General features: G+C 36.4%; 1 protein-coding gene across 2 annotated transcripts; it reads right to left on the bottom strand.

Moving 5' to 3' along the window:
• Positions 1 to 1,746: 1,746 nt before the first annotated feature.
• On the bottom strand, positions 1,747 to 20,780 carry LOC106056325 (alpha-tocopherol transfer protein-like). 2 transcript variants are annotated; one of them, XM_056014893.1, is made up of 9 exons: positions 20,660 to 20,780; positions 18,385 to 18,526; positions 17,377 to 17,508; positions 15,494 to 15,595; positions 14,328 to 14,404; positions 12,142 to 12,258; positions 10,537 to 10,647; positions 4,633 to 4,734; positions 1,747 to 1,998 (listed from the first exon to the last, which is right to left on the bottom strand). In XM_056014893.1, exons 2-9 carry the CDS (start codon positions 18,518 to 18,520, stop codon positions 1,831 to 1,833), a joined length of 945 nt encoding a protein of 314 aa, XP_055870868.1. In that variant the 5' UTR covers positions 18,521 to 18,526; positions 20,660 to 20,780; the 3' UTR covers positions 1,747 to 1,830. The 2 variants fall into 2 exon arrangements, with proteins under 2 accessions (XP_055870868.1, XP_055870867.1); XM_056014892.1 differs by having other exon boundaries at positions 20,499 to 20,740.
• Between the last annotated feature and the right edge of the window lie 1,432 nt (positions 20,781 to 22,212).

The raw sequence follows: 22,212 nt of genomic DNA, 5'->3' as shown, positions 1-22,212 counted from the left end.
CTTTTGGAGCGTTTAGATGACTAGACCAATATATGAGATGAACTTTTGGAGCGTTTAGATGACTAGACCAATATATGAGATGAACTGTTGGAGCGTTCAGATGACTAGACCAATATATGAGATGAACTGTTGGAGCGTTCAGATGACTAGACCAATATATAAGATGAACTGTTGGATCGTTCAGATGACTAGACCAATATATGAGATGAACTATTGGAACATTCAGATGACTAGACCAATATATGAGATGAACTTTTGGAGCGTTTAGATGACTAGACCAATATATGAGATGAACTTTTGGAGCGTTTAGATGACTAGACCAATATATGAGATGAACTGTTGGAGCGTTCAGATGACTAGACCAATATATAAGATGAACTGTTGGATCGTTCAGATGACTAGATCAATATATGAGATGAACTTTTGGAGCGTTTAGATGACTAGACCAATATATGGGATGAACTGCGGAGTGGTTTCCAAATCAGGAACTCTCCAAATAGTTTTCTTTCTATTGGTGTGTTTTGGGGCCAGTGTTTTGTACGAGCCTCTTAGTGCATGTTTTTTTTTAATTATTGTTTGTTGTTGTTGTTTTAAATTCAAATTATCTTTGGACAATCCAACGAACGACGACGGTTTTACTGTATACAAATATCGAAGTCTCTTCAATTCAATATTCGCATGCGCATCACATTGCAATAGAAACTGTTTTCTAATTCATTACGTTCATTATTGTTTGGGATTTGGCCTGGCTTCACCATCCTCCTTATAACCTCTCTCATACTCTGCATGTCCTGATGATAGTTTGGAGACAGATCTGGACTAGACGAGACCTTTTAATTGACTTAATCATTGACCTAATTCTAAGAAAACAATGTGTGTTTCTCTCTCTCTCTCTGTTACGATTCTTTCTCTCTCTCTCTCTCTCTCTCTGTTACGATTCTTTCTCTCTCTCTCTCTCTCTCTCTCTCTTTCTCACCTAATTCTGCTGTCTTTTTTCTGACTCACTCTCTCTCTTTCCCATGAATCACTCTCTGTCTCTCTCTCTTTCCCATGAATCACTCTCTGTCTCTCTCTTTCCCATGAATCACTCTCTGTCTCTCTCTCTCTTTCCCATGAATCACTCTCTGTCTCTTTCTCTCTTTCCCATGAATCACTCTCTGTCTCTTTCTCTCTTTCCCATGAATCACTCTCTGTCTCTCTCTCTCTTTCCCATGAATCACTCTCTGTCTCTCTCTCTCTTTCCCATGAATCACTCTCTGTCTCTCTCACTCTCTTTCCCATGAATCACTCTCTCTCTCTCTCCCTAATATAGGTCTCTTTGTCTCCCTATCGACTTATCTTTATCTATCTACATCTAGCCTTGATGTACAATTGCGGTCATCTGTAATCACCAGACGCTGTTCGCACTTTAACCCTTCTTTCTACTAATGGTGTGTACGTCGTCTGCTAGTCAGGACCTTTCCTTTAATGCTCGCTCTCCATCTGGCTCTATCCAGGTGACACTTTGTCCCAACTGTTACTGTCAATATTGAAGAGCCTATTGTCGCGTTTGCATACATCAGTATAACTTAAATGTGGACGACCAGCGGCTCTCCTGCTTTCTGTTAGATCACAGTACAAAATGTCTTGTGTGAGTCGACCGTGTGGCATTGTGAACATGTCCAAGCCAGCAAAGGCGTCTCATTCTAATAACAGCACGGATATACCTTCCTCTTTATTCGTAACACAATAACAAACGATACAAAATGAATAATTCACAACGCGACATAATTTTATTGTTCAACATAAATAAAAACAAACGGGTTGTGATAACATCACTTCTTGGCGTGGTCAGTCCACGGACAACTTTTTGAAAGTACCCACCAGGCTGCTCTGGGCCACGCCCCCCAAGCTCTCAGAGTCTGCGTCCAAAGCAGAGCTGACGGTCATGTCCAGAAGTCCAAACTTAGCGTCCTCCTCAAACTGTTTGTCGTACTGAAGAATGACGTCACACCAGGTCTGTTAACAAAACAAATAAATACAAAAAAAAAATACGAAGCGTAGCTGTATCAATTAGTTAGGATCAATCAAGTAATTAAGTTTGTAATAGATCAAGACTAGCGACAATACATTTGTGCGATTAGAAATATTTTTACCAATTGTTTTTGTTTAGCGTTATTTCATGCTTTTAACTTTCTCAATACACTATGATCCTATCACTTTCTCAATACACTATGATCCTATCACTTTCTCACTACACTATGATCCTATCACTTTCTCAATACACTATGATCCTATCACTTTCTCACTACACTATGATCCTATCACTTTCTCACTACACTATGATCCTATCACTTTCTCACTACACTATGATCCTATCACTTTCTCACTACACTATGATCCTATCACTTTCTCACTACACTATGATCCTATCACTTTCTCACTACACTATGATCCTATCACTTTCTCACTACACTATGATCCTATCACTTTCTCACTACACTATGATCCTATCACTTTCTCACTACACTATGATCCTATCACTTTCTCACTACACTATGATCCTATCACTTTCTCACTACACTATGATCCTATCACTTTCTCACTACACTATGATCCTATCACTTTCTCACTACACTATGATCCTATCACTTTCTCACTACACTATGATCCTATCACTTTCTCACTACACTATGATCCTATCACTTTCTCACTACACTATGATCCTATCACTTTCTCACTACACTATGATCCTATCACTTTCTCACTACACTATGATCCTATCACTTTCTCAATACACTATGATCCTATCACTTTCTCAATACACTATGATCCTATCACTTTCTCAATACACTATGATCCTATCACTTTCTCACTACACTATGATCCTATCACTTTCTCACTACACTATGATCCTATCACTTTCTCACTACACTATGATCCTATCACTTTCTCACTACACTATGATCCTATCACTTTCTCACTACACTATGATCCTATCACTTTCTCACTACACTATGATCCTATCACTTTCTCACTACACTATGATCCTATCACTTTCTCACTACACTATGATCCTATCACTTTCTCACTACACTATGATCCTATCACTTTCTCACTACACTATGATCCTATCACTTTCTCACTACACTATGATCCTATCACTTTCTCACTACACTATGATCCTATCACTTTCTCAATACACTATGATCCTATCACTTTCTCAATACACTATGATCCTATCACTTTCTCAATACACTATGATCCTATCACTTTCTCACTACACTATGATCCTATCACTTTCTCAATACACTATGATCCTATCACTTTCTCAATACACTATGATCCTATCACTTTCTCAATACACTATGATCCTATCACTTTCTCAATACACTATGATCCTATCACTTTCTCACTACACTATGATCCTATCACTTTCTCACTACACTATGATCCTATCACTTTCTCACTACACTATGATCCTATCACTTTCTCAATACACTATGATCCTATCACTTTCTCAATACACTATGATCCTATCACTTTCTCAATACACTATGATCCTATCACTTTCTCACTACACTATGATCCTATCACTTTCTCAATACACTATGATCCTATCACTTTCTCAATACACTATGATCCTATCACTTTCTCAATACACTATGATCCTATCACTTTCTCAATACACTATGATCCTATCACTTTCTCAATACACTATGATCCTATCACTTTCTCAATACACTATGATCCTATCACTTTCTCAATACACTATGATCCTATCACTTTCTCAATACACTATGATCCTATCACTTTCTCACTACACTATGATCCTATCACTTTCTCAATACACTATGATCCTATCACTTTCTCAATACACTATGATCCTATCACTTTCTCAATACACTATGATCCTATCACTTTCTCAATACACTATGATCCTATCACTTTCTCAATACACTATGATCCTATCACTTTCTCAATACTCTATGATCCTATCACTTTCTCAATACACTATGATCCTATCACTTTCTCACTACACTATGATCCTATCACTTATCTGGACCAGTTGGGGACATAGGGGGCGGGGGGAGAAAGAAAGAGAGATCTGGAATAATTTTACCTTATTTTTTTTTAAACATTTTTTTTAGCATTTTTTTAAAAGCATTTATTTTTTTTTTAAAAAGGGGTTAGGGGAACGACCTGAATTCGAACTCATGGCTCACGCTATGAAAGAGACAGATATGAAAAAGATTATGAAAGAGACAGAGATTAGGAAAAAGACTATGAAAGAGACAGAGATTAGGAAAAAGATTGTGAAAGAGACAGAGATTATTAAAGAAATCATGAAAGAGAAAGAGATCATGAAAAAGATTATGAAAGAGACAGAGATTATGAAAGAAATCATGAAAGATACAGAGATTATGAAAGAGATTACGAAAGAGACAGACTTAAGAAAAACGACTAAGATTAGAAAAAAAACAGAGATTACGAAAGAGACATGGATTAGGAAAGAGACATGATTACTATAGAGAAGGATTATAATAATGATATTATTTCATATTAATAAAGGTTAAGAAGAGAATGGAAAAAATATAAAGAAAAAATGAAGACAACAATGCATTAACGGCCTCAATAAAATCGACTACAGACCGTATCAGAGACGTCTGTCATCTTGCCACCATAAGCTTCCGGTAAGTTTTGCTCGTCAATGTGGTCCAGTAGCTCTTCGTGTCTTGGTCCATGGAAGAAAATCTACATGGAAACAATTTTATTTAAAACACTTTTTTTAAACAAATCTTATAGTAAGTGTAATTGTATCGATTATTTTAAATCAACCATGTATTAATTTGTAATAGATCTAGCACTAACACTAAGGCATTTGTGTGATTAAATATAGTTTTAACAATTGACTTTTTTAGCGCAATTTCATGCGTGTAGCATGGTCAATGCGCTATGGTCCAAACATTTGTCCGGACCAGCTTGGAAAAAAATGGGGGGAAGGGGGATGAGGGAGGTATCTGGGAGAACGTTGGAGCTGTGTGTTTTTTTTTTTTTTTCAAGAGCAATTTTTTTAAAAATTGCTTGAATTCGAGGGCTCAATCCATTTTGATAGAAGGCCGACACACTAGCCACTTAGCTAGACAAGAGTTTATTAAATAGAAAGTTTTTAATTTATCTATTGTTACTATCAAATTTTTAGGCGACGGCCTGATTTCTACACAAGACTTATCTCCCATCAGCTAGTACAGTACTATGTTTTATAAAAACAAATATTCATTAATGACATCTTATTAATAAAATAATTAGTCAATTCTCGATTGATTCGTGTGTTGTTAGGGGCAATATATAGTGTTCAAAGTTTTCACTTTATCCGAGAATGGAAAGTGGGAGAAATAACGTGTGCAGAATTTGTACCAGACAGACAGACAGACAGAGTGTGACGACCCGCGTGTATTGTTTGTATGTGTGGCTTGTTTGGTGTCTAGGGGATGATTGTTTGCGTGTGCAATATGCTGGGTCATCCAAGATAAATCGGAAACAGGCAGGCAGCAGACGATAGAGAAAGATGCAATAATTCATCATTTACAAAATGTTTATTTACACAAGTGATGAAACACAATAAAGGGGAGGGCACCATATCTCTTCCTAGAAATTCTAATCATCACACTTAGCACATGTCTGAGAAAGTGTGTCTTATCGACGTCGTAGCTGGCTGCGCTACTTGGTGGAGGGCTTGCAGCTGGAGGTGGTGCTCTAGCGGGTAGAGGGTCGCCGGTGACTCAGTGCTTGAGGAGTGCCAATCAAAGGTCACTGGGGTCGGTTGTGGGCAGAGTAGTGCGGGTGGCAGGCTACCGTGGGTATGAAGAGTTCTGCAGGCAGAGCTGATCTATCGTGGGCAGTATTATCAATTGGAAGCAGTAAGTTACAATCGTAGGTGTGATCGTAATAACTGTAGCGAGCAGTATCACATAGGCAGTTGGGGCAAGTACCATCAAGAAGTTGTAGGGGCCAGTATACGTGGGCGTAAACGAAGCATGTAGGCGGGCCACTGGGGGAGGCTGGGGATAAAACAAAGATAAGTTAGGACACATCTCCCTTGCACATCGTATCGATGCCCTCGATTGAGGTGCATTCGTCAGATTGATAAAATTGCTTTTAAGTACAAACAGAGGAGATGGTGACATTGCTTAAAGAGATGGTTAATAACAACTCTATAAATATACGAACAAAGCAAGGGAGATGATAATCTCAATTAAATATAAGCAAGGGAGGCAATAAGAATCATAGCTCGAGATGCAATGTAGATGTGGTCAAAAAAAATAGGAAATCTGTTGTTACACTACGTGTAGAGGCAGGGCCGGTCTTAGGCCACTGCAACCTATGCGGTCGCAGTGGGCCCCGCGCTTTCATAGGCCCCGCGCTAATTCTATGTGTAAATATTAAATTGCAAAATCTATACGAAAAATTCCTGGAAATGTCCTGCATTTATTAAAATCTCCTGAAAATTAGACAAAATTGTCATTTATTACGGAATACGTGCGATTAAAAAAAGACCTTGTCAGCTTTCATGTAATAAAATGTAATAATCGGACGACTTTTCACCTAAACCGAAAGTTCCAATACCTTATTAACTTTTATAGCCATTGGCATATAAATATGCCATAGGTTGCAAGGTTTATAAAGTGAAATTAATTTTGTACTTAGTAAAGAATGAATAAAATGCAACGTAGAATCTTTTTTTCTGATACAAATTCTTAATTTACACTGATTATCCTTATTGCTACCCGCATTGGGCCCCGCAATTGTTAGGACCGGCCCTGTGTAGAGGGAACATGTTTACAAGTCTTTTCATCATAGTGTTCAAAATAGTAGATGTTGGTACATGCAAAGGTGCGGAGAACAAATGAAAAGGACGGAGGGGGGGGGGCGGTCATTCAACGTTATAAGTTGTCTTAATGGAAAATGTAAAAACGAGTTCTCATAATAAAAGGGTAAACATATGATACAAGCACGGCCAGAGGCGTAGTGAGGGGGGAGGGGCCCCCGGGTGCCACCCACAAGCAGCCTATATTTCTATGTGATATTCATGGAAAAATGGGGGGGGGCGCCAATAAGGTACCTTACCCCTTGCACACGTTTAGCTCATGACGCCTTTGAGCACAGCATCTCTTAGATTGTGGGTAATAATATACTAAGCATGTTTACAAATGAGTGGATCTAATAAACATGAGAGAATGTGAGAGTTGCGAACAAAAGTATGTACATTTAATAGTTGACCCTCCAATAAGCAGCTGTAAATGTGTAACGAATATAGAATATAAAGTCCAGGCAAGTAATGAAATATGTTAGTGGAAGCTGGTGAGTTTCTTAACTTATATATTACAGACGTGACTTCAAAAAGCATTTCATGTGTCAATCTAGCCATGCATGTTAATTAATTAAACTCTGCTAAGTCGTTGGTTTTCCTGGCTGATTCAGTTTGTATTTACAAACATATGTAGGCCTACGCAAGAATCTAGTCTTGATTTAGTGAAATAAATTATTGTCTCTGAAACGCTTGTCAAGTACTTAGGCCTAGATCTAGACTGGGTTAGATTTACCATTAGATTATGATTAGATAGATCACATTGGATATTTGTCACATGATCCTGTCGTCAATAAATACAAGGCCATTATGCCAACATGTCTTTTAACCATAATAATTTACCAATAAGGTCAGGCGTGTACAAGCCTGATAAGATAATGAATATGATAAAGTAAATCCAACTTACATAACCTTCATGAAATAAGCGTACACATATTTATAACACAGGAAAAAATACTGAGGAACTGTGGTTATCTTTAGCTTCCCACCAGGTATTCCTGTGCGATAACTTGTTCGCTAATCAGTCGAGCGAGAAGAGGAAAAGGTGGGGGGTTTGGTGGTCAACTTGGACGTAGAAAGTGGACATTAGTGAAGTGAATTTAATATAGAATAATTAATGCTGTGATTAACTTGAGTGAAACAGTAAGCAAGCTTTGGCATGTCACACAGAGTATGTTGATTTAAGCTTTGTAACAAGCAAAATACAAAGAATATTACTCAAAAAGCTTAAATCAAGTGTATCCATTAGTTTTGGATCAGACTATTGAAATAGATCAAGACTAACAATAATAAATCTGTGCGATTGGAAATATTTTTTTTTAACATATTGTTTCTGTTTAGCGGAATTTCATGCTTTTAGCGTTCAGAATACGCTATGATCCAAACACTTGTCTGGACCAGATCGAAAGGGGTAGGGAAGAAAGAATGTGGTATTTGAGTGATCGCTTTTTAACTGTAATATTTGTTTCAATGGAACGACCTGAATTTGAACTTGTGAGCAGTAACAACAAAAATTGTCCAGCTATCTATTGTTTCTATTTCATGTTTAAGTTCACTCAGACAACTACCTAATATAAAGATGGACTAATTCAGCCAAGCTGTACTTTTTTCCCTTGCTTGATGAGATACTAAACTAAATTATGTATTACCAATAGTTAATTAACTAATTCGTTTCTTAATTATATATATATATATATATATATATATATATATATATATATATATATATATATATATATATATCATGGGCGTAACCAGGGGGGGGGGTTCAAGCCCCCCCCCCTGAAATGAAATCCCTTCCCTCAGGGGGGGTGAACGGAATTCTGTGACTGATATTTTGCTTTCATTTGGTTTATTGTAGGTGAGATTTTAATATTAAATCATCATTTACCACAGCACAGCCGAATGGGTTTTGAGTTAGAAACCCTCTACCAGGGTTTTTGAGTTTAAAACCCCCTACCAGAGAGTTTTGAGTAAAAAAAGACCTACAAGGGGTTTTGAGTTAAAAAAAAAAACCTACATGTTTTTTGAGATTGAAACCCCCTACCAGGGGTTTTGCAGTTAAATCCCCCTCTTCTATCAAGAAAACTAAAAAAAAATGCAAACGACAATCCCCAAATTCCAAGAAAACAGCTAAGGAAGATTTTGACTTTAAAACCACCTCCAAAAATTACGATAAACCCCCTCTCAATATAAAAAAAGCAAATTACACACTCAAAATTCTATGAGCGTAGCCAAAGGGGTTTTGAGTTTAACCCCCACCCCCTCGAGTTTGGGTTTGAAGCTAAAAAGTACCTCTTCAATATAAAAAAAAAGCAAATTACACACTATAAAATCTATGAGCGTAGCCAAAGGGGTTTTGAGTTTAAAACACCCTGCCAGCGGGGTTTGAAGCTGAAAAATGCCTCTTCAATATTTAAAAAAAAAAAAAAAAAGCAAATTACGCGCTCAAAATGCTATGAGCGTAGCCAAAGGGGGTTTGAGTTTAAATCCCCCTTCAGAGGGTTTTGATGCTAAAAAATACCTCTTTATTATAAAAGTAGCAAATTACACACTTTGAGCGTAGCTAAGCTAATGAGGGGTTTTGAGTTTAAATCCCCCTCCTTCAGATGGCTTTTTAAAAATTTAAAACCCTTTCAGATGTTCTTGAGTTTAAAATTCCCCTACAGAGCGTTTTGAGTTGAAAATCTTTCTTTTCAATATTATTTTAAAGCAAACTACAGTAACCAAATTCTATGATCGTAGCTAAATGGGGTTTTGAGTTTAAAAAAAAAAAAAAAAAATCCAGAGATTTTTTAGTTTAAAACCCCTCAACAGATGATTTTGACGATAAAACTTTCCTTTTCGATATAAAATGTAAAGCGAAATACAGGCATGTAATTCCAAGAGCGTAGTCAAGAAAGGTTACAAATTTCTACCAGTGGCTGGACTCCATTAATAAAGTGTGAATAGTCATCTCCCGAAATTGAAAAACACTAAATGTGGCTCAACAAAGATGGCTAAGACAGATTTTAGGAGTCAGTTATAGAGATTGGGTCTAAAGCAAAGAAATCATATGCCGAACTGGGAGTCGAACCTTTAGTAAGGTTGTGACAGAGCGTCGCATGAGGTTTTGTGGGACATGTTCTCCGACAAAATGAATTACGCATAATAAGAGTTGTCGAAACAGCTTGCTGGAAAATGCGCAGAACGGCGCGAGAGGGTCTAAGTCAGTAAGAATAGCACATTAGGTTTTTGAAATAAAACTTTTTAATAGCAGGATCTTGCACTGTAGATACCTCAGAATATGCATTTTGTTGGCTTTCAGTACCAGAAATGGTGCTCGGCGGCGGGGCTTCGCCCCGCGCTGGGGGAGCACTGCGAGCTCCCCCAGACCCCCTTGCTAGCAAGGGAGGGGAGTCTTCAAGATTTCCACTAATTCCAGGAAGAACCTATTCTAGGGCACAATAAACGTCTTCCGAAAGGGTCAGAATGTAATAAAGATTAATTATGTACACACACACACACACATATATATATAATTTTTTTCCGCCGGGGGGCGGGGGCGGGGGGAATACCCCCCCCCCGAAAAAAAATACTGGCTACTCCCATGATATATATATATATAGGAAATCACTGAAGTAATTGGAACGTACAGCTTCGAGTGGTGTAATGTTTCCACTGTATATGTTACTTTCTGATTGTCTTACCCGGTCCAATAGTTTTTGTTTCAGGAAAGGTTTGAATAGAGCGAATATGTTGCCATAGGTTGCTGGCTCGTTGACTATATGGACCGCTCGTAGCCTAGCTGGAAACACATCCTGTGTGATCAAATCAAAGTCACATTCATCATTTTTCGCAGCACATCCAGGCACACAACTTTTCATCTCTAATAATTGCACTTTCTGATTTGAATTAGGTACTCCAGCTTAAGCTTAAACCTCCCTACTTTGTGCAAGCTCGGGTTTTCCATGTCAGATTTTAACCCACTCTTGGCAGACCTTACTACTACTAAAACATAACATGTAGCTCAGTGCTGAACAACTGAAAAAATACATAAAGTGATCACATTATTTTTCTTTGGCACAGAATGCTAAAGAAAAGCTTTCTAGAACAAGAAGAAGAAGAAGAAGATAGCTCCCTTAGTCAAATAGAAAGTTATCTTATCTTATCTTATATAATACAGATGTTACTTCAAAAAAGAAGATGATTACATCCTACGCATTATGCATTTAGTCATGCATGTTAACCAATGACTTAAATTCTGCCAAGTCACTGGTTTTCCTGGCTGGCTCAGGCAACCCATTACATGCTCTAGGGAAGAAAAAAGCACTTGTACAAATTTGTCCTAGCATATGGAAGCACACTAGTGAAAGTGGACATACACTCAACCAATTATAATTCTATACCAAAGAAAGAAGACGGTTATCAATAGGCTGCAATGGAATACAGATCGTTACTCTAGAAGTGTTTACACATTTTACAACTTTTTTTTTCCTTCACTTAATCATCTTCAGTGTTTCCCAAAGTGGGGTACGCGTACCCTGAGGGGTAAGGGAAGTCTTTAGAGGGGTGAACACGTTGCACCTCATTAGCTATGCTGATTTATTATTTTTATGTTTTGTTAAGCGATTAAAGTTAAGTGGGGTGGGGGCGAGGGGTACTCACCATTACAAAAATTATAAAAGGAGTACAGATAGGCCAAACATTTGGGAAACACAGATCTACTTAAATAGTTTAATTGGATCTTTTGTAGATGCATTAAGCTGGTAAAAAAATATAAAAGAAAAAAAAAATAAGTCCACAGAAAAGGCAAAAGAAAAGAGGCAAAAGTCCAAGGATGTAAACAGCTCAACAACTGATGTCACAAGCAAAACTGAGGTATCCTAAAAAAAATCTACTAATAAATACAAAGAGATGCGAAGAAAAAAAAAACGTATACTGTCTATCTCCTGTCCAAACAGTCCTTGGAACAGACTGCGCCAACCTTTATGGAACTTTGAGTCGTATCCTCTATGAATTAAAAAAAAAAGTTTTCCTTTCAGACCTTGTGGTCTATAGGGCAGATGATGTAAAGGTCACCTGTTTCTCCTCTTTGAATGCCCCATTTTAATCCCCCTCGGCAGACCCAACCACCCTACTGCCTAACATACCCAACACTCTGTAGGACAGCGCTGAACAACTGATTAAAAAAAAGAGCACACTATTTTTCCTTGGCACAGTATGCAAAATAGCTTGCAGCTTTGCATCAAATATCTGGCTAGAAGAAGAGGAGGAAGAAGAAGAATGTAGGCTTACAAGGTCAAGGATCTCACCTGCCACAGTCTGCACAGCCTTCTTGCAAACGATGGTGAGGTGTGTGCCAGGTGCGACAGAGTGAACCCTTTGTAGTCAATCACAAGAGTTATCCCGTTGACCTGAGTTATCTCATCCTGGGAAGAGTGCAACCAAGTTTTTGGTTTTATTTTAAATACAGTCACTAAAGAGAAATAAGTCTGTCTTTCGGTCTACCCCATGGCGCAAGGATATAGGAATAGCCGCTCTTAGTTTTGTGTGGTCTGTCCTTTCGTCCGTCCGTCCGACCGTTTAGATTTCATAAACTAGAAAAGATCTTGAAAATCCGACATCCTGATATATTAGAACTTTCAAAGTTATGGTCCAACAGATACTTTTTTCTTTTCTGAAAGCGAAATATTTTTTTTTTTTAAATGAACTATGCAAGCAGTTTTTTTCATAAAAAAACACCATTTTACAACTATTTACTATTAATAGTAAAAAAAAACACGGGGGACTATTCATAAAGGAGCGCGAACGTTTATATATTTTGAATACATTAATAAATTGATTTTTTGAAATGTTTTTAACAAATTAATATTAGTTAAATTAGTATTTTCTGTCATACTGGCTTCTTATACTTATGTTTATTTTTAAGGAGAAAAAATCTAATTAGTATGCATATAAGTAAAATGTAATTTAAAACAGCAAATAAAAAGTAATTTTTTTTCATAATATACATCTGATACACGCATTGCGTGATTAAATCAATACAATACTGTCTATTAAGGCAAAGTTTCTCTTTTGATGCTTTGCATGAGACATTGGCCCTTTATAAAACAATTAAATCAATAGATAATCTTTCAATAACATCAGTTAGGCCAGGTTCACATTTATAGTCTGTAGTGCATAGTTTCACACACTCTTTCTGAAAATATTGAAACCTGCCTTTTTACCTGACTGAGAGGACCACTTTCGGGGCCGATTTTGAGTTTGTGTTTCCACACAATCTGTCTTTGTTACCTTGTTATCATTGCTTTTGTTTGCTTATTGCATGCTCAGTCCGCTATGGTCCAATTTCTTTTCAGGACCAGTGTTCGATTATGAATTCGAACTCAAGCCTCCATGATGGAAGGCTGACATGTTTCCCAATGAGCTATTCAAGAACTAATAAAAATTGAAGGGTTTTAGATAGTTTAAAGTTGTAACTGAACGACCCAATTGTCTACATAAGGTTTATCTTCCCTTAGCTTAGCACACTTTATATGTGAAGCAAAATAAATAATGTCTATTGGATTAACTAATTGGTTACGCAAACTAAATGTCAACAAGCAAAATATTTTTTAAAAAGGTTTTTTAAAGGGGAAGAACCCCGTTCTTAAACTACCTACCAATAATGTACAAGTTATTTCCCCTATTCGATATCCACCAAAGTAATTAAACATCAATACTTATTTGACTAATTCAGTATGTTTGTTTATTTACTCTTGTTTTGTTACGTACAATTAATAATTGTTTAAAGTATCAACGTGATCGGAGAATACGTGAGCGAGAAATAGCGTTAACAATTATTTTAGAGGACTAAACCCAACAAATTTAGACATATCTGTGAATACTGAAGTGTTAGATTCTCTTGTTGCTATTAAACAAAATAATAAATTACCAGTAATGATTTGTCTAATTGGTTACTTTTGTATTGGTTCTTTTGTTGTCAGCATCAATGAACTAATTGTGCGAAGTTTCAACTTGATCCGAGAATGAGAAGTAGGAAATAACGTGGACAAGATTCCACCCAAATAAGCAAAATGAGTTGTTATTAAGCTTGGCAAATAAATAACTGTTTTATCCTCCGTATATTTTGATTAGCAAATATCAATCAAAGGCAGAATATAAAGATTTTTATTGATTTTTAGAGAATAAGATGAAATTAAACGAAAAGCGTAAAAATGTTATAATTTTTAACAGTAATTTGTTACCCCTTTACTTTTAGCCTAACTGACTTCAATGGTGTTCAAACTTTTGAGGCCTACGGGCCATATACATTTCCTAATGTGTGGAGGGGTCACATTATCGCTAAAAAAAAATCGAGTCCTAGGCAATTACTCCTCTGTTTTATTATGCACTTCATTTTGAAATGCTGGAATTAGGTGCTTGATTAGGTCCGCAGGTCGTGGTTTGGGCATCTCTGAGGGAAAAAATACTTCAGGAACTTCAATAAACTTCAAACCTCGATAACTTTGTGTATTGTGATACAATCTGCTTTGATGAGGTCGAGTTCCGAGAATCTGCCATAATCCCATTTTCCTAAGGAAAGAGAAGGAAACCTTAATAAGACTAGATAAATTCAATAAATCTTTTCTTGAAATCAAACGGAAAATCGACATGTTTACTACTGAGCTATTTAAGTTTTATTAGTGTTGGTTTAAAAATTGTAGCAAACAAACTAATTCTATACACGACGATTATCTCCCATTATCTTAGAACATTTTTAATATAAATCAAAATTAATTAATTACGAATGGATCAACTGATTTGTATAATTTTTTTATTGATTCCTGTGTTGTCATCGACAATGAATAATTGTGCGAAGTTTCAACTTGATCCGAGATTGGGAAGGGGGAGATGTAAAGTGTAAAATATTCCACCTAGACAGGCAGATATAGAGTAAATACAAGTTTTGGGTTAGGGTTAATGTTAGGGTTGAAATAAGTTAATAGGTGATGAACTAGCAGAGAAAAAACTTTATTTTTAAAAAGCTTATATCAACTCTGTCTGTCTGTGTGCATGTCTGTCTGGCTAAAAGTTTGTACACGTTATTTCTCAGACACCCAATCTCGGATAAAGCCGAACTTTTGCAGAATTAATTCTTATACCTGACAACAAAAGAATCAATTAAAATATGTACTAATAATAATATTTTTGGTAATAAATTGCTTTGTTTTGGTATCTTATATGAGGGAAAGAAATAGTACTTTACTGAAATGGAGGTATAAGCTGAATTAGTCCATTTTATATTAGGCTGCCGTCAAGTGCCGTCTCAGGATTAGTGAACGCAAACGTGAAAAAAAATACAATAGATAACTATACAATCGTCCATGTTCATAGACTCCTCGCTAGCAGAGTGGCTACCGTGTTGGTTTCAGAAGTCTAAGACGGCTTTAACCCATAAATTGGAATTCAGGACCCCCCCCCCTTTTTTTTTCAAATTTATTTATATAAATGTTTTTAGTTTTAGTCTAGATCTATAACAAATCTAATGAGATGACTGCTCCAAACGAATTGATACAAGTACACTTCATAAAAGTTGTTGTTTTTGTTTTTTTTTTAAGTATGTATTTGTTTTTCTTGTTTTTCAAATCTAATGTTATTTGTAAATAGTTGAAGACGCCCCACCTGGTTTCTCTAGAATGATTGCAGCGCCCTGTTTGTCTCGTACACCTAGGGGCGTGGTGTAGCCCGATTCGAACACATGACGAACACAGAAGGGCCTCAAATCTGGAATGGTAAATAAAACCTTAGCTTTGTTACTCAAACTTGTTTATATTTGATGGTTCCTTCCGTCTTGTAACAGCAGTCGTCTATATAAATTAGTAGTGTATATTGCTTCCCTCTAAGTGTAGATACGATAATATAATTATTCATTTTATAAGCAGACAGCATTGCATTGCCAACGCTAAATGTTTAATCACAGTACAAAATATCATTATATACTTGAAATATCCATTTCTCCAATTACAAATCGATGAAATAATTTCTTTATGACGTGCATTTATTTGCATTTGTATTTTATATTCACATTCCACACATGTGTGACAATTTTCTGTATTTAAACTTGATCACTAACAGGCTGTTTCGGGAAAAAAAAAGATATTATTGTAAATGAAAGAAGAAGGTGCAACACACACAAATCAGAACATGACTGCAAACGCTTGATCCAGATGTGTGTAATTAAAGAGAAATGTTTCACTGTTCAACTATCTCTGTCTCTTGAACATCCTTAACTTTGACCTTCATTGGATTTCTGGCAAGTGCAAATAGGATGTGAAGTAGATTTGGAAAGTAGGATGGAATGTCGTCCACAAACATGCGCATTCTTTCAAAGCAATTATCATTTTATCTGTTTGCCTGGTTCAAAGTCATTTTCCTCATAGAGAGTAGATACAATTGGAAGCATGTAAATATTAATTTCTTTACAAATGACATACTGAATTGGTGTTGTTTTTGTGGTCCTGCTTGAACAAATGGGGCAGGCACAGGAAACAGAGGTGCATGTCTGACCAGAGTGTACAAGAGCAGCGGGGAGACAACTGAAGTGTCCCTAGAACTGCATGGTGGAGCTATGAGAAACTGCGTTCAGCAAGAGTTTCTTACCAGAGAACCAGGAGAAGTCCATGCTTTCTTCCACAGCTACCATTTGGAGTTCATCCAATGTTCATGGTGTCCAATGCGTTGTTCATTTCTAAGCAAAGTTTAGGTATTAAAATTCAAATTTATTGATGCCTTATTCAACCTTTTTTTAAACGTACATTGTTTAGTCCATATTTTGAGGATTTGTAGCTTTTGATTTCATATAGCTACAAAGAATAATCTATGTAAATAATGGACTCAATATTGTACTAATATATTTGATGAGAGTCCCGAGAAAGGAGTTGGTATGCATTAATCTATTAATATATCTGCTGGACAATTAAAATGTTCGATATCAATTCTCATTCAGTTGTCTGTAAATGTTTGAAAATGTTTTACATGTTTCGGATGTTCCTTCAGAGTTGAAGATAGCTTACTTCCTAGTCCAAACCTCCCGCAGGACGACGGGGGATGGGAGCGGGCAGGGCTTGAACCCTGGACCATCGATAAATTTAAACGACAGTCCAGCGCGCAAACCGCACGACCAGGCAGCCATCCAACATCTGCAACATCTATCCTCGAGTAACAATATATTTAGTAAATTCCAACTGAAAAAAAAACGTATGTGACAAGTTTAACATGTTAGAATGGACACACAAAAATCCATAATTTCGATGGACATAAGTGAACCCTGAGAAATTGTCAGTTGACCCCAAAGGTGGTTGCGACCCACAGATTGAGAACCCCTGATCTAGTGGATCTACCAGCATTTTTTTTTTTGGGGGGGGGGGGGCAGTTGTATATTGTCTCCCACAGCGTAAGAGTTTTTTTGTTAATAAAGTAAAAAAAGAATCAGATAAACTATTAAAAGGTTTAGTACAAAGAGTCAAGAGTCTGAAGTACTAAAACAAAAATAATAATCAATTCACCAGAGAAAACTTCTTGGTCATCTCTTCTAGTTGTATAGTAGTTCAAGAGCAGCTTAAAACTCAATTCTTGATCAAACTTTCGAGCTCTGAGGAACCTGAGCAAAAACTTCGGGTCTGTTCTGCCATTCAAACCTTGGAACAAAAAACAAACTTTACTACATTATTCTGTAATATTCTTATAATAATAATATCCAAAGCATAATGGAATCTCCAAATTCAGTTGTTGTTTTTTGTTGTTGTTTTTTTGGTATTTGATGTTTATTTATTTATTTATCTTTTTGCTTCTCTTATAAATGCTCAGAAAGACATCAAGATGAAGACACAATTTCTTATTATTGATGCTAAGATAAATTTGTAAAAGTGCTTATTCTCCTACGGTGCTATTACAGCATGTAACGAGTTGCCTGAATCAGCCAGGAAAACCAATAACTTGGTTGAGTTTCTAATTAACAACCATGACTAGGAATGTTTGTTAGGTAAAAGATACGATAAAATAGCGCATCTAAGCTTCGGTTTTTTACTTTTTTTTCTAATCAAGTGATAGATAACCATGAGGAATCTTTGCGTAGACTTCGTATGTTGCTATTTTGAAATGTTTTAACTTCTTGCTTGTATTGAGTAGCTTATGTTTATTTGAGTTAGCAGAGTTTTTATGAAGGCCACATAGTGCTGTGGTAAACATTGCGGAAACAAAATAGTGATAAACTGCAAAGAATTTTTCATTAATGAAGTTGTGGGGCATAAACCGTTAGGCGACATAACAAGTGGGTTCTAGTTCGAATCCCAATGTAAACCAGAAATTTTTCATTGAGTTTTGACTTTGAGTTGTGTTTACTAAGAACCCAGCAAGGAAACCTTCTCCGAGATAAACACCCCCACCCCCATTACTTTTAAATCTTCCAGGTGAGCCAATGAACCAATAAATCGAAATATATATTATGTTAATAAAAGAGATTCTTTTTGAAAATCTTTTCACTTTGTGCACTAAAAGCAGCTAAACCGGATCACCTGGATACTTCTCGAGGCGCTGTCGCAGATTCTTGATCTCCAGTAGCCTCGTGTTCGGATCCTCGTTCAGTTCTGACATTGCTTTCTTCAATACAGAGTCAGGGAGTGAGCAGACATACTTCTCTTCCGTTGCCATGGTTACCTACAGCAGGACACAAACAAACAAAATCTTCGACTTCTTTTAACTGTACGAAACAATATTTTAATATTAGAATCATAGACAGTAAAAAGCGCATTGTATTTAATAAGTTTACTGCTTCACGTGACCAAATAATCCCACTTGCGAAATACATATATTAGCCGTTGTAGATATTGATACATCTTTAATTTAACTATCATTATTATTGATTTTAACAAATTCACTCGGACAACTTTATTTTATTGTAGGCCCTTAGGAAAGCGGGGTTCCTTAGTTATAACTTGTGCAACCTGTACTGCGTGCATGGTTTTAAACCAGGGGCGGATGGTCGGACAGAGGTCATACAACTTAAAACAACATGACATACAACCCAGATAACAACTGTAATGGCTAGAGAAACGAAATCTGCTTGTTTGTTGTTTTTTTTTGTTTTTTCAAAAGCTAAATGGGCAGGTCAGGACTGCATGGAAGACCGTCGGGCAGGATTTGACCTCGGGATCTAAGTTTTTTTATAAAATCTAAAATAATATTTTTTTAAAATGTATTGTAATTTCGTGACACTAATTTGTAATAAATCTAAAAATAGAACTCTTTCCTGCTTTATTAATTTAAAGGCCTGTCTGTATCGATCATCATCATCACGGTTATTGGAGAAGTATAACTAGTCTGACATAGGAACATAACAGTTTATCAAAGTCAATGGCTTATAGTTCATTCTCACGAGATGGATTTATTTTGAACGAAATTGGCCGCCAGCATCTTGGTGTAAACAGAGAGGGCAGGATAACGTCTTCCAACATCCACTTTGTTTCTTTCAATTCCTACTCAAGCTTTCGTTATAATCAAAACATTTTAATCGTTTGTTTTGACAACTTTTCATAAATATAATAAGCTGAAATTTCTCGCATAAAGAGAATTCCGAGTTACATTACATTTCATTGGCTGATTGGTATTAACCATTTGAATCCCGACTTGAGATGAGTTCTGCTTGCTTAGCGCAGCACGGAAAATCTTCTGCCAGATAGAAACACCCTCCCCCCCGCCACTAACTGGTCCACAAGAATGGTTGGACCATAAAACACTGAACATGCTATAACCATTATATAGCAATTCAATTCAGAACAAAACTTCAGAAAGATCACATAATTAATTAATTCTTTCAAAAAATATTTCCAACGAAAGCGTATGGAAATCACTGGAACCAAGAATGTTATTGTTTTGTTATTATTGCGCATCAGTAGTTTCTCTTTTGCGTGACCATCTCCCCATTCAAAGGTATTACAAATTATAAACAAGCAAAATACTTTTTTTTAATACTTTTTTAAAAAGCTAATATAGGGGAAGGAGCTGCACATTTTAATAATGTACATTTATATTCTTTCTTTTTTTCTGTGTTAAACAAGATTAATTAATTACCACTAATAATTAATTAAATTAATATGATATTTTAATGATTCATGTTTTATTAGGGACAATGAGCATGGAATGGGTTGCCTGAGCTAGCCAGGAAAACCAGTGACTTGGTAGAATTTAGGTCATTGGTTAATATGCATGACTAAATGCATGACGCGTAGGACGAAATCATCTTTTTTTTTTTTTTTGAAGTAACGTCTGTATTCTATAAGTTAAGAGGATAATGAATAATTGTGCAAGGTTTCCACTGGCCGAACGAGAAGTGGGAGAAATGGCGTGTACAAAACTTGTACCAGACAGTCGGAATGAGTTGATAGAAGCTAGAAATGTTGTTTTTACTACTCAAACAATTCTAACATAGACTACATAAACACGTTTCGTGCATGTTGTGGAGATAATAGAGGCGTAGCACACAAGACATCCATATATATTTATAACAATTTTACATTCAATTACTATTGGTATTGAGTTGAATAGATATGGGGCTATTATAGCAAAACATTGTATGGAAAGATATATAGTTAGTATAAACTAGATAGAAATATATTGTAAGATAACTTACACTTAATACGACTTGTCAGTTTTATAGTCCTTGCTTTTTACACCGTCAGAAAAATTAAATAATCCTAATTTCAAAACGCACACTAAATTACTGCCCCTTGCGAGTCCAGTTTCTCATAATAGTAATAAAAAAAAATTACTCTATATAACGTATCAAATTACCTCCCCTCTAATAGATGTCCTGGTATAGATGCCACGAGAAAGTGTGACAGGAGTTATTGACAAGGGCGAGAAACAGACGAGGACTTACACTGCTTGGCGTGCATGTTGAGATCTATCAGCTTCTATAGCGTGCAAAGGTAACCATTGTGCGTGTGTGTGTGTGCGCTAGACATGTTTAAATAGTATTAAGCTAAAGAAGTAGATTGTCGATACAATATACATAGACTACAGACATTCTTTCCACTTATAATTGCGGTATGTGCACTTCTATTAGTTTATCAGTTTGTGTTAACTTAATAAAAGAAGACTGGAGACTTATTTACATAAGTGATGCCTAAACGTCTGGGGTCATATCCAGCCGGGGCCGGACTTAAGGCACTGCAGTGCGCCCCTGACTTTCAAAGGCCCCGCGCTAATTCTAGGTGTAAATTATTGAATTAAACCATTATAACCTAATTAAACGTATATATAATAGCAGGGTTTCCGAGGACTCCTGATTTTCCACGGCTTCATGGAAATCTTCTGAAATTATTAAAATCTCCTGAAAACTCATAAAAATTTCCTGAAAAATAGACAATATCGTTATTTTGGGGTGCCAATCCTACGCTCGATTACAAAAAAACGGCTTTGTCAGTTTACATTTAAAAAAATGAATTGCAACAACGAGAGTATTTTCTAATACGAAATCTTAATTTTGACATTATGCTTATCCCTACCCAGACTGGTTCACGCGCAAACCGTTTCGCATAGGGCCCCGCAATTGTCGGGGCCGGCCCTGTATCCAGCCATTGACGCGGAGCTATGCATGCTGCACAATGAAGCCTCAGAGGATTGGCTCCATTGGCCTCGACAAGTTAATGAGATGATTCGACACGTGCTCGCTTTCGAAGACTATATATGGCCCTCGGGGGTTGGAGTTTAAAACAAATGTGGCCCATGTCTCCACATACTTCAACGCACTGGACAGTGGCAAGGTTTCGGACAATAAATGTTTATTTCTATTATTTTTTATTACAAAGTTTATATTGACACACGATGGGTTAAATCTGAACACATTATTTTCCCCATTCTTGGATAAACTTTAAACTGCGCACAATATTCATGCATGAATCAATAAAAAAAAAGTTAATCAATTATTCATAATTAATTAATTTTGTTTTATTCAGAAAATACACAGAGCTAAAGGAGAGATAAAAAAAATTGTGTCGAGAAGTAGGTCATTTGCTAACAATTTGAAACTAACAGTAGATAACTATTAAACCTTTTATTTTTTAAGTACCTGGATAGCTTAGTAGTCATACAGTGTATAGTCCACCGGGTAGACTCGGGACCTCGAATTCGATTTCCGTCTAGAGCCATTTTGTTTTAATTGCTTTTGAAACAGCAGCACGGAAACCTTCTCCAAGATAACCCCCCCCCCATGATGGCCCCCAACACCCAACAGATTTACGGAAGTAATTGAGTCCCATCGCATTGAGCATGAAAGTTGCACTACTCAAAAACAGTTAATACAAATATTTCCAATTACACACATATATTAGTGTCATTAAAAA

The sequence above is a fragment of the Biomphalaria glabrata genome, chromosome 17 (genome assembly GCF_947242115.1).
Source record: "Biomphalaria glabrata chromosome 17, xgBioGlab47.1, whole genome shotgun sequence".
Lineage (NCBI taxonomy): Eukaryota > Metazoa > Mollusca > Gastropoda > Planorbidae > Biomphalaria > Biomphalaria glabrata.
The sequence above is the reverse complement of the archived record's forward strand: the minus strand, read 5'-3'. Positions and strand labels throughout refer to the sequence as shown.

Bases quoted from the DNA above. Each gene is read 5' to 3' on its own strand.
- LOC106056325 (XM_056014893.1), bottom strand. From the start codon at position 18,520: ATGGCAACGGAAGAGAAGTATGTCTGCTCACTCCCTGACTCTGTATTG. The intron at 12,259-14,327 runs GTTTGAAGTTTA...CACTCTTCCCAG, and splicing joins CAATACACAAAGTTATCGAG to GATGAGATAACTCAGGTCAA. The intron at 10,648-12,141 runs GTGAGATCCTTG...TTGATCACACAG, and splicing joins GGCTGTGCAGACTGTGGCAG to GATGTGTTTCCAGCTAGGCT.